This window comes from Varroa jacobsoni, unplaced genomic scaffold, assembly GCF_002532875.2.
Source record: "Varroa jacobsoni isolate VJ856 unplaced genomic scaffold, vjacob_1.0 scaffold_433, whole genome shotgun sequence".
Lineage (NCBI taxonomy): Eukaryota > Metazoa > Arthropoda > Arachnida > Mesostigmata > Varroidae > Varroa > Varroa jacobsoni.
In genome coordinates this window covers 279,613-292,877 of record NW_019213335.1, presented here as the reverse complement: position 1 = coordinate 292,877, position 13,265 = coordinate 279,613, and the positions used below count along the sequence as shown (strand labels likewise).

Below are 13,265 nucleotides of genomic sequence, written 5' to 3'. Positions count from 1 at the left end.
TTAGAAAAGGGCTTGTTAAAATGAAAAAAAACCTGTTGACGTTCAGGGTGGTAAAGGAAAGGGGCATGGGGTACCTGAACCCTAGAAAATATAGCAGAGACCAGGGAACAACAGTAAAGTTTATCGTATTGAAAGATTCATACGTCAGGATATCTGACATTCGTCATCGAACTATCAAAGACGCGTTTTGTGCATTGTTGCCCATCACAGTTGAATTATAATATAGGTAGTGTATATAATATTTGCTTTTGTTGATTGTATAATTACTTTAGTATTGATGAATACCTGTTCGAGGGAAAAAACGTGCTTGTTGAAGTAATACTGGATCTGTTCGTTAGCGATGTTAATACAAAGCTGTTCAAATGAATTCCGTTCGAAGTTCTCGTAGCCAAAAATGTCAAGTAGAGCGATCGATTTGTCCGAGCTAAATATAGAAAAATACAGAAAGAACCCAGTTAACAATCATACGAAATAAACATGCCTTATTGACAAAACTGGTTAAAATTTTCCAGTTTTCTGTGAATTACAGATAGACAAACGGACGCACTGATTTTCGGGAGGGCAAGAATGTTTATAGCCGAGGTCTCGGTTAATCTGGTTGACGATCCAATCAAAGAGTCTCCCATAAAGAGCCTTTGCCATAGCGTCTTTCGAGGTTTCGGCTTCTTGTGCAGTGCTTGGTCGAATAATGATTTCGCCACGCATGTTAATTGAACTGGTACTTAACGCCTTCAGAAGATCAGCAGGTTCAAGGCCCAGCAACTTGGCGACTGTAGACAAAAAATGAGGAACAATGAAACAATAATTATCAAATAAAGTCTAGGACTATAAAATAAACATAATCAGATATAAACCAAGCAATTATTTATAGCTGATTAAGCTGTGCGATACAAAGAGGTTCCTGTTAGGAAATGCGGCCAGTTTACACATATGGTTGGCAATATAAACTTTATGTTGCAAGTCCCAGTCTATACTCTACATTATACCAGGACTTTTCCCTGCCGTAGTCTATGAAAGAAAATAAAAAAATAACAATTTCGTAAACAGTAGAATTTGCGAAGGGACAATAGATTTAATTAGATACCGGATTAAAAAGAGGCCCAACTGCTAGCGACAATGGTATCGTCTGCATACACCGCTGATTTAATAACAGACAGTGCTCAAATACTCTGTGAGTGTATTATGAGCTCACGTTGACAAACTCATTCGAATCATAAAGACGTGCAGATATGGCAATCCAGTGTTTTCGACCAGAAAATGTTTGCCCGATAAATATAGTGCGTGTATAAGTTTAGGCTTTACTTTATTACAGCTTTCGTCCGTTGAACTTCAAACATATCTTTGCGTTTCATGGGCCTTTGTGAGGACTACCGAACTAAGCTAACTGCAGCTGATACACAGAGCTTTCTAGGATCTGGATTGTGAGTACGCTATTCGCGTACCAGCGCTATCACCGATGGATTTAGAAGTAGGACATCGTTTTCCTGTCTTATCATCATAATAATAGTCTGTTCAATTAGTGACGCGTAAAACATACTAACAACTCATTCATTTTACACACGTCGTTCAGATATCGTTAGATATAAATAAATGAATGAATGCATGCTGAATCTTTCATAAAGAGCTCGGGTTCCTTCAAATGAGGTGGCCTATAGACACCATTTTAAGAGCGATCAGCCATATCAGTATACGAGTTACAGAAAATGTCATGAACGTTTGGTGAATATTTATAACAGATGTTGTTAGCACCTTCAAGCATATGTCGATTTTATTTCTGTTTCGTAATGTAAGTGTTAAAAACTTAATCTTGATACAGCTAGCCTCGAACTACCGCTTACCTAGACATGTGCCCGGGCATACAGAACGCTAGAAAGCTAATACCTTTTTTTTAGAAGTTGTTCATTGGCTTATCTTCGCTCGGAATAAAAATTGGATGCGTGATGCTCACAATGAAATATTTGTATCATTAACTTATCTATGTTTTTATAAATTGTTTATGTTTTTTTTATAAATTGTTTATGTTTTTTTTATAAATTGTTTATGTTTTATAATATGTTTTTATAAATTGTTAGCCTATTTAAGTGTGCTTCACGATCCAATCCGCTAAATCTGTTAGTCTGGCTACCCAGCCGCCCCTTGGATGACCTCGCTCAAGAAGTGCTTCTATTTTTTGTTCACTGTAGACCCGTGATTCTTTCTAGAGAAAAGCAAACAAAAGGACGGTCATTGATAATATCTGGAAAAAAAGTTGAAGCTGGCGAAGCCTCGTAGGCACTGCAGTACGAGCGAGGGGAAACACAAAAGCAGGTCACAGGACAGCAGCCACCGTAGAGCCTCTAGAGTAGAGAGACCTCGCTACTACGCTCTACTACGCTCATTCCTGTTTACTGACCTTGAAGCGAAAGAGTAAATCTTACGCAAAAGAAATCACAACGACGACCCTTGTTCTAAATCTTATGCCGTCCGTTATATTGAGAAAAAAAGACACAAAAAATACAGGGATACTACAGATACAGAGAAGGAGGGAGGGAGGGAGGGAAGGAAGCAGGGAGAGAGAAAGAGAAGGAGTTTGCTCAAAGGATGAAGGAACTGTGATATGATGCGTGGATTGGAAAGAAGCTCGATTATTTTGGGGTTCTCAGCTGAGCCCACCCAATTTCAGTTGATCGGACGAGTTAGATTCGACCCCAGGGATACCGCCTGCCCCTCCTGCCGCTGATTCGCTGGCGCGTCGAAGGAGCGACGGGTTGAATCGTTGCGAGACAAGCGGAGAGTTGCAGATTGCGAATGGCGAGGGTTACGAACGAAGCCTGAGTCAAACATCCTCATGGCTTGCGTCCCTTCGTTTTTTAGTGGAGCCTCTTCCCAAACAACGGTCAGAGCAGATTGGTCTGCCATCCAAATTCTTCCTTACGGCAGCCTTTCTATCATTTCTTCTCGTCATCTTTGTTCTCTGCGCCCACTGTAGCTGCGACGGGTAGAGCCATGCGGTTGCTATGGCTTGCACTCGCCCTGGCGTATGGTTACCAACTCAGGCAGTAACATCTCTCCATTTTTAGTCTTTACAGGCCAACCGACCGATCTGACAACGTCGTCAGTCTTGCAGGCACCGGTGCACACTGGAGGCCGTTAGCGCTCTTGGTGCTGAGCCTGCAGTAAGCTGCTCTCTCTGAGGCCCTTCATATTCATCGTCTAGGCAGATGTTAATACCGCCGCCGCCGGTGACGGGACGGGAGCGCATCCTATTACCTAATGAAGGGGCCAATCAGTCAGTGATCAGGCAGGCTCAAACAAGCGGCAGAACCTAGCAGAGGCTGCCCCAACTAACCGCTAAGGATCACCGGCACTTGCATTGGCTAGCGACACTGGACAGTACAATCTGAGGGGGGCGAACGGCGTTGTATTCGGAACTAACTGTTCACGATCACTTTATACTGAGAGTACAGATATGCCAACAATGAGAAAAAAAAAGAGCAACAAAAAAAAAAAAGAAAGGAAAATGAATATACACCTAGAAACGGTGCGGGATAATAATGGTGAAAAGAAGTAGAGGGACAATTTTTTATTAGTGGAACAACGCCTTGCAACAACTGAGGCCGTATTCTACGAATACTACTTAGCTTGCACGAAACTGACATTTATTTATGGGTTTCAGTGTTCGGAAAACATCACGAGAAAAATTAATTTACTGAATAAGACACTACAGACTAAGGTTATCGGATGGTTAAAAAAGCACAAAGGATTACAATAGCTTGACTAAACCGACGTTTAAATTCGGGCCGGGCGACGCCTAATCAACGTACATCGGTTTATCCAGCTTTCCATTGACGTCGACTAGATATATTAGTGTTACTAATCATTCTAGCTATCCAATCACTTATGGGTTCGCTGATTGCGTTTATATATCTTGCGTTTACAACATATAAGTAGCCAACACATTGGCCGGTTGTTAGCCCAGACAGCGAACACTTAGGAAAATTAGACGGTGCGAATTACCTTTCTTCAAATTTATATGACCGTGCCTAAATTGCCCCAGGCCGTTGGAAGAACAAATTGTTCACTTATTTTAGAGGTCCAAACAAATCCATCATGGGTCTTTCATGTAGATTTTTCTTTGTTAAAAAGAAGTTATTCATCTTTGAGACCATACACTTCCTCTAATAAGAAAATTATTATCTCATTAATTAGATTGTGCTCGAAGCAAAACGGCACAGCACCCAACAAACTCAACAGGACAAAAGTAGGATCACGTCTCTACTGTAGTAATAGAAAAGCTTCAACAACAGAAGAGCAACCGATAAGGCAAGTTATTTTGCAATATAGACAAAACATTGTTTTTACTTTTATTGGCTGATTGAACGTGATAACACATTCAGACGTATCAGTATTGAGTTCTACGTGTGGCTGTTGTTAGAAACAGCTTTGGCCCGTCCGGAAAACAGAACAAAATGATGATGATGATGATGATGACATTAAAGAGAACTGGCTGGATCTGAAATCCTGACTGTGCAATTGGTCAGAAAAGCAGTTTCTTCATTCATTAATTAAATGGTTTGTACCGTTTTTAATCAATGCAAAAATAGATCGTTCGTGTAAATCCTTTCAATACAACTTAAGGACCTAAGGAAGGTTTTAACCAAACTCCTATTGAAAGGCACTTATTTCCCGACAAGACCAAAGGCCTCGTACGACAATGGTCAAACAAAGGTATCGAAACATGAAGCACAGAGAATATAAATGAAAGGTCATCAGTAGTTTTTCGAAATGTTAGTTAAGCGTTAATCAAGGTCAAACGTTACTGCACGGAGTTTTTTCGTTTGTTCTTGTCAAATAATCATTATTGGGATTTAGTCAAACAACAACGTAATTATCTGTGTTGGGCAAAAACGGAAACAAATCAGTGTTAGAAACCCAAGACATTCGACAAGAAGCTAGCTTGAATCTAAACGCCACACCTCTGAACATCCATATAATAATTATACGCATATACATGACGCGCCCCTTTCATCGCTTAATGCAGTACTGCCCCATAATCGTGGCCGAGACAATTTCGTGAGCATTGCAGCCTGTATTGCGACACCCATGACTACTACATGGCTAACTTATATGGCATTTGGTTTCAGACAACTTGGATAGACGATTCGCTAACGTCAACTTAACGCCGGTCACCCTCGAGAACAGTGAGATACTTAGCGCATTCACAGATCTGCGTATAGGGTTTCGTTATTAAGGGCCACAATAGCGTCAGTGAAATAGCATAGCCTGCAAAGTTAAATAGGAGTTTAGATACAGCCATTTTTTGTCTCGATGGAAATCGTTGTCTCTCTTGTCCAGCCTCATTGGCTACCGCGAACAGTGGAGGGCGGATTCCAGCTTAGGAATGCAATACAAAGGCGCTGCAGACTTCACGAAGGCTAGGGCGAAAGTATATTACTTCGTGTTCTGTTGCCTTTGGATACTTCACCCTTACCAATTATCCAATAATAGTAACACGGCTAGCTTTAAAGGCCAATGCATTCTCAATATGAGAGATAATTTCCAAGTAGTGAAGTGAAAACATAACTAACATTGACTTGACAAATTAGCAATATTAATGTAGATTGAATGCCTACTAGTATTTATTGGCACGGCGTAACGGTTACGGCCGAAAACATATGCGTTTAGGGAGCACCCTACTACTGAATAATAAATCTTGTTTGAGCATCGAATACGGCTTCTGAGGAAGATTACATTACACGATGAAGTAATCAACCTGGACGTACTATACCTGTATAAAACTACACAGAAAACAAGTCGTTTTGTTAATTCGACGAACTGCAGTAACGATATTGTACTTGTGTGAAAGAAAAGTAGTCCTTGGAGTGAAGCATTCAACTTACAGGATGATCTGTCGAGTCCCTAAATACCTATGGTAGCTTTCGCGAAATGCAGGATAAAATTACCTGAATCAAAATAAAATAGATTCTGACCCAGTTATCCTTAACATTCTATCACGGAAGCTGATTAAGGTTTCAACGAGAATCAACATATTGCCCAAATATAAGCTTTATTTTAAAAGCACTTGCTCATCCTTCCTGTGATTTTAGAATCTTCCAGTCGCATTACTAATCTCTGCATGAAAAAAGCGTATTTATGTGTTGAACATTTCTTTTCAGGAGCCTTCATCTCTCGTTCTCATCTTCTCGGCCGATAAAAATAGGCTTAGCCCTTAACGTATTAGGCCATATAAAGTCAAAATATAGCCGCATTCCCGAGAAGATATTGCCCTTGCTTTTAATTGCTCTATTTCTAGTAGGGCCTTTTTGGTCAGTAGTCTAGGATATTATATCCGATTTACTCGGCAGTTTATTATAAGCGGCGGCCTATCGGAAAGGATTAAAGACCAACGTTACAAATACAGATTTGTAGTTCTGTTTTTGTCACTGTTTTTTCACTTCTTTAAATTTTTGAAAAATAACAGTCGAAGTGACCCAACACAGCATAATCTTGTCGTAAATTGCTCCACCTATACCTAATTGTTAATAAGGAATCTTTGCATGTAAATTCGTATGCACTGTTCCGCTTTCGAGCAGAAAAGCTCTTTAAATATGATAGCTTATAATCTCTCGCCACAAAAATATAAGTTTTTTTTCAGATATTTATGTTGCCACGCAAAAATACTGCCGCCTTATTTTATAGATCGGCCGAACTATGTCAAAGTCATTTCACCAAAAAAAATTAGGTCCTTTACATTCAGGAATCCCGAAATACGCTTTTTTCTACCAACTATTGGAACTATCATATTGTTTCCGAGCGTGACTTTTTGCCCAAAAGACATACTAACTTCTTGAAAATATTCGGATAGTTTTTCTGAAACAAGTTTGCGCACTCCAAAGAGACTAAGGAATGTGTTTATTTCCGCACCTTTGTGTACGTATACTAGAAGAAATCCAAAGGCGTAATTCTTAAAACTTTTCTTAATACTAGGTTAAATAAGTTTATTCCAGTTACCCTAAGGGAAGAGCTCTAACTCAACTTGTAGGCCCGCCTGGATGCACAAGAATGAAGTTTCTGTTGATTTCGTACATGTCGCCATATTTCCTATTCTCTGTCCTAAACGAAACTGAAGACATAATCAACATCAGTTGCCAGTCTCTCTGCGTCCTGCTTTTCAGTTCCTCCGGAATGATCGATATTACTTTTTATAAACCGCTTCTAGTTAGATCGTTGTGATAGTTTCTAGTTATAGGCACTGTCTTCTATACATCCGCCATGTTTTTGAAATATACAATTTACTGCCATTACTACGTGATATGCGGTGCGATGTAGAGGACAAATCGTATAGAGGCTGTCGTTGACTAAACCCTTCATAGAGAGTTGCCGTCCGCCGTTCACCTCCTTATTACCGCTGGCCACTCCCTGAAGTTTTCTTTTTCGCCCCTTTACCCCTCTGAAAAAGGCGTCAGAGACAACGGGCAAACCACATCGTAGCGTAATATGTCAGCACGCACTTGACCTATCTATCCGGTTGTGCAGTCGTAATTTCTGCGATGACCATTCCTGTTCGTCAGTCAGCTTAAAGCAATGGCCATAACGTATAGTGTACGTAAATTGAGGGTTGCAGTAAGCAGACGAACGAAGAAAAGGATTCCAGAAACGGGATCTTTGTGAGTCCATGAGTCTCTATGAATTGCTCAGTGGTGCAATAATCGCTTCACAGCTCGTCTACACTCATCACAACTGGTCGGAGTCCATATAACTCAGGAATCCGTCATAAATATGACTCCCCCCCCCCTTTCCCCGCTGGCAGTTTGCTTTGGCCCAATGCTGTGTTTAAGTCTAGGAAGTCGAACCACAGTTTGAGATGGGCAGACATAGATGTGTTCATCCTTTTCGAGATTGTCTTCATCTTATACCACAGTAATAGAGTTCTTATGTATGCACTGTATAAGACTTACTTCCCCGTTAGCTGAAGGGTGTTAGTCCTTGTATTTATAATATTCTACTAGAAGAGACGCTGCCCATCGATCGTTTGAATATAAGGGGGCGTGGTCTTTTGAGAACTTTTACGCTTTTTCTTGCCTTCAAGTTAGGCAATGAAGTGCTGAGAAGTAAACCCAACAGAAATAATCATCTATCACCGGAAGTGCTAAGAAAGATTCGGAGAGGTAAATAATTTAATTAAGTAAGAATCAAGCAAGATGCATATGATAAGCCGTACCAAATATTGCTAGCGCCCATATTGCAATGGAAAAATGTGAATACGATTATAATCGTCTTTGAGTTTCTTTGTCTCTTCTTCCTCTCGAACTAGCCAGTACACCATCCTACCAAAACGTTTCATTAAGCATTAAGGTAACGATATTTTAGTATTATTTTTTCAGAACGTTATTGCATTGTGCAGCTTGCTAGATGGACCTCCTGTAATAGAACCGTATTAAATTTTTTTATCCTACACTCTGGTCTCAATTGGCAAGCGCGCTTAACTCAAGAAGTAACCCCCGAAGTAATTGGTCATTCCAAGTTCTCGATGGTGATTTTCGCATCTGCATGGTATATTTTTTTGTTAAGGTGAGCTTTATGTGCACGTGTATTTCGATTACCAGCGATTTTGGGCTTTTCTAGGCACAATACAGAATTACTTTAAAAGCAATGCAGGGATAGTATCCCTAGGCTTTGTCTGAACCCGGTTTGACAGTAACCAAATCAATTTCAAGAAAGCGTATTGCAGCCCACAATGTTAATGCTCGTTATCATAAGAAAACAGATAATTTTTGCTACTAGCACTACTTTGTAATCCTATGAAAAAACGATACATGTCTCGCTGTCTGAAGTGAATGTCATTGAAATCTCTCATAGCACAAAGCTATTTGTTATACATACGAGAGTGCGTTACCTATAGAACATGATATATTTAAAGATGTACACAAGCTCTGGTTTAAAAACAATTATTAACTGCAAGTGGTTCCCGTCTTAATTTTTTTCAGATGTACTCTATTAAGTTTAGGTATAACTGTATATTGCGCGAACAATGTCGGTCAGATGTGTTAACTGTACTTATTTGTTTCATCAGTCTTTTGTTTTTACTATTGCAACAATGCGTCGATTAACATAACGTCATAACATAAGACTGTCTGCTACCGACTGTAACTTACGGACAGTACGATGACGCATTCGTGATTGTTTGCGTGCAGTCGTCATTCATTACTTATTCCATTATTTATGCACGTACCTTTGTCTCTAAGCTTTTGCTAAAACAAAAAAAAAATATATATATATATATACATAGAAAGAATGTGTCTATGAGAGACAGAGAGAGATAACCCAACGGGTAACGTAGTAGCGTAACTCTAGAAAACAAATTCCCTCTTACATAGGGAAACTACGTATACACGCATGTGGTTTTCGCGACTGAAAGCGTTCGGATTATCATGGATGTTAACTGCTATCTTGTTTCGAGTCGTCGAACGTACGTTTGCGCATACTGAGTCGTGCGTACCTTTTTTCGAGTGTAGCGACCAACTCATGGATGCGTTTAGTCCACAACACTCCGTGGCGAAAGCAATAGCCTTTCGGTCAGCTCGCAGTGAAAGCTGATAGTCGAGGCATCTGACGACTGATCTACAACACAGCGACTGTATACCCAAAGATAACAAGCATAGCTTGGTCTCCTGCTTTGCTTGTGAAAACTTAGGATGCCTCAGTGTCCAAACATAGCCATGTTTACTTTCAACACGAGGGTCTGGTCACCATGAGTAAACATCACCGCTTGATCTCGGCACTGCCGAGCTTGACAAAGCTCCAGCCACAGAGACATGTAGAAGAATAATTCCCACTTTTAGTATAAGTAGCGTCTTTTTTTTTTATCTAAGCTATGTCGCCGATACTACCAACTCGCGCTTCAACTCTGATATAAAAGACAACTTTCCAAAACACCCGTAACAACGTTTCCTTGAAGGCCATCGAATTAACGTTACAAGCATAGTGCGAAACAATCCATTATGATATAAAGTAATAAAGCTAAATTCACAAGTTTTTCGATAAGTATCTATCAGTTGATAGTAAAGGAATTACAAATTTATGGCAATAATCAAGTCCGCGAAGTTCTGGAGAAGGCGCGAAAGTGAGATGGGCAGATAGAAAATAGAGCTGTTATATAATCAATAAAATAAAGTAGAGCGGTATACAAATAGCGCATACAGAATATTGGCAATTTTTATTCCGAGGTCGCTTTGCGACAATGATACGTATACTTGGGAAATCTGTATGTATCAGGGATTAACAGCACCTTTATACGAAACACAACGACAGAAGCTCCTCTACTACAATAATCTCTTAGATTAGCTCACCTGACCCCACTCTAGTCAAATTCATTCTTCTTGAAAAAAAAAAAAACTTTAAGCTTTAAAGAAAATTTATCAAGTGGTGCATTCCCGCAGTTATTTGACAACAGCAGTAGCTACTGCCATGTCCAGTGTCCATCCAATCCATCGTGTCCATGTGTAGTTTGACTGTCGCAACGATAACTCGCGTTCTCCTTCTGGCATTTCTTACTCTCCGAGTTGTCCTGCCTAGGTATTTTTCAATACCTAAAAATTCTAGGCATTAAAAAAACTGCTAGAGAGAAAGGATTCTTGGATTAGCTGGCGGGCAACACAATCAAAAAAGCGAAGGCTGCGCGTCCATTTTGTTAAGATTATCACATAGTTTGAATAATTAAACAGGCGAAGCAGGCGCGGATGAAAGATGGCTTGGGAGCTAGTTTGTTATTAAAACTCGATGTGCTCAGCATTCGTAGGAGATTTCGCAGCGTCAGCATCCGAAAGCTGGGGAAACATTGCTTTGTGTGGGGGAGGGTTGCTGGAAAAAGGCACTTTCTTTCCTTTTGCTCGCCTCTTGTCTTGTCCTCATGAGGGTAAGAAATCGGACAGGTAAAAAAGGCGTGGGACTGAACCCCTTTCCAGAATTCTATGAACCTTATGTAGTATGTTAACAAAAACAAAATTAGCAGTCTCAGACTATGCCCTTTTGATACTGCCATTAGAGTCGGTACATTACATTAAAACAAAACTCCTTAAGACATAGTTTTGAAATAGTCTAGCAGCTGATTCCGAACGAGCGTACTCGATCATTATAGATTTTTTTTTAGATTTTAGAACCTTTCAATAGTATAAATATAAGATCGTGTCAAAATTCCATATAGAATTGACTGTAAAGGTCATGATTCCGGTTCTTTACAGCCAATACTTAGTTTTTAACAAGTTTTTTTTTAACCTAAATATAAGGCCAACACGAGCGCAGTGTACTTCTCTTCTACAAACTGAAAGAAGTCAAATATGGCTCTGCCTTCGAAACGGATATTATCAAATTATTAGACTTAATTAGCCGGAATGTGTGTTTATGATGAAAAAAAAAAAAAAAAAATTAAGAATAACAAGTCCGTGAGTGGAAGTTGATTGATCACATTCATTCTGTTGGACTTGCTGTTTCAGCTCGCAAATTTTAAAGTACTGCATATTCAGGAAATAGTTACTTACTTTGAGGGATCTTTTCTGCGTTGACAATGATACATCCGGCTGTTTGAAATGAAGTTTCCGTTGGCCGGATCTCGACATCTCCAAGATGGATAATCGATGCTAGAATACGGTAAATTGTATCGATTTCCTAGAAACAGAAAGTAAACACTGGCAGTTGAGTCCGGTATTCAGTTTCTACTCTGACGTTATGATTACTGTTTTTAAAGATGCTTACTTCCTCGGAAAATTCGATGCTCTACAGGAAACAGAGCTCTTGGAGTGAAGTAACAGTCGAAAGGGCGCTGCAGTTGAGACACATATCAGTTGACAAGAACTTAGAACCCAGTCTCTTAAGTATAAAATTCTTTCGTACTCCGCCGTCGAAACGGAGGGGCGGAGTCGTCGTCGTCGTCATTAACGATATAGCGAAAAACTTTGGAGCTATGACAAGCCAAATAAAATATGAAAATCTACATTACTTCGTCGGGCAGATACAGAAATCTGTATGCTACTGAATCCAGGTATTCAAAAAGCACTTTATAGATGCGGTAATTATAATATCTATTTGATGACGTTTCTTGCAGGTCAACAGATGCATTTTTTGGGGCTAAACACAACCATATAATAACCCATTATGCAAGATATAGTTAAGTCGACGTATAATATAAATCAACGTACGTTAATCAATTAATCACTCACACACGTAGACATCAAGTTCATTTTCGTATCTTTGAAATGGGTCCAAGCATCACTTCCCATCTACAAAAAAAAGACCCATCCTTCAATTGATAATCAGGTTTGTTCTGAAGATAAAAGTTGTTTCGCGGCTTTTTTTTTTTTATAGACTTGAGAGAAATCTTTTCTCCTGTGACCTGCTTCACCTGATCATCGTACTCCGGTGCTTCTCTCGGCAAGCGCAGTTCTTTTCCGATCGTCTTTGGCGGGCAACGAGGAAGTGATTTCGTGATTTGTCTATTTCTTTGTTGTTCTAATTCGACGCGAAGTCGAGATACTTGCCATTTCAGAAAGGCTAAAAAGAGATAAAAGTTGCCCTTTCGTCTGACTGGTCTATTGCCTCAACGACGACGACGACAATTTGAAGTCATTAAAACTTTTCGTTCAGGGGCACGAAACATGTTCGAAGGCGTAGACTGACCTGGTTGAAGCCGGATGGCGGTCTGGTAAGCAGGACATGGAGTTTACGGAAGGCGATCCCTCAAAAAAAGCTCGGATAGGACAATTACAACACGAAAAAAAGGCCACTGAGCCAAATTACCTGGCGGACGACGTCGAGCAAACGAGTGGCTATGTGATGTGCTGGCGTAGGAAAGATGGCTTGATTCAGAGATTAATGGATCTTTAGGGACATGTATTCTTCTGGGCGGTTGCGTGACTGTCGTTTCTCCATCCAGAGATACAGTCTGCACACTGGTGCACCTAAACTGAACGTCTATAGCATAAGTATTTTTTCATGCTTTTGTCGATTTCGGTGTATATTAATAAAGATTGTGGTTAATACTCTTATGGGACCTTGTTGAGCAGCCTATTTACTAACCGTAACTCGAAATCCAAGAAGTTCAAAGCCCTGCTTGACAGCTGCAAGACGACGGGTATGCAAAACCCCGGTTTCCCTATCAGGTGGAATAGCTCCTTGTAAATACCTGAAATAGATAAGGCGCGAAGTAGGTCATATGGATGAGTTAGGTGGTTTTTTTTTGCCTTAACTGGTATTATGCTATTTAGACAAATTTCCTCTTGTTATATACGTAT

General features: G+C 40.0%; 1 protein-coding gene across 4 annotated transcripts in view; it reads right to left on the bottom strand.

The window, feature by feature from the left end:
- Positions 1 to 13,265, bottom strand: part of ninaC (STKc_myosinIII_N_like and MYSc_Myo21 domain-containing protein ninaC) — a 152,337-nt gene that overhangs the window by 37,998 nt on the left and 101,074 nt on the right. For all 4 annotated transcript variants that reach the window (XM_022833100.2, XM_022833098.2, XM_022833102.2 and 1 more), the window contains 4 exons: positions 13,051 to 13,156; positions 11,517 to 11,643; positions 548 to 770; positions 286 to 424 (listed from right to left, as the gene is read on the bottom strand). In XM_022833100.2, the coding sequence (XP_022688835.1) occupies positions 286 to 424; positions 548 to 770; positions 11,517 to 11,643; positions 13,051 to 13,156 (595 nt within the window). The remainder of the gene's footprint in view (positions 1 to 285; positions 425 to 547; positions 771 to 11,516; positions 11,644 to 13,050; positions 13,157 to 13,265) is intronic.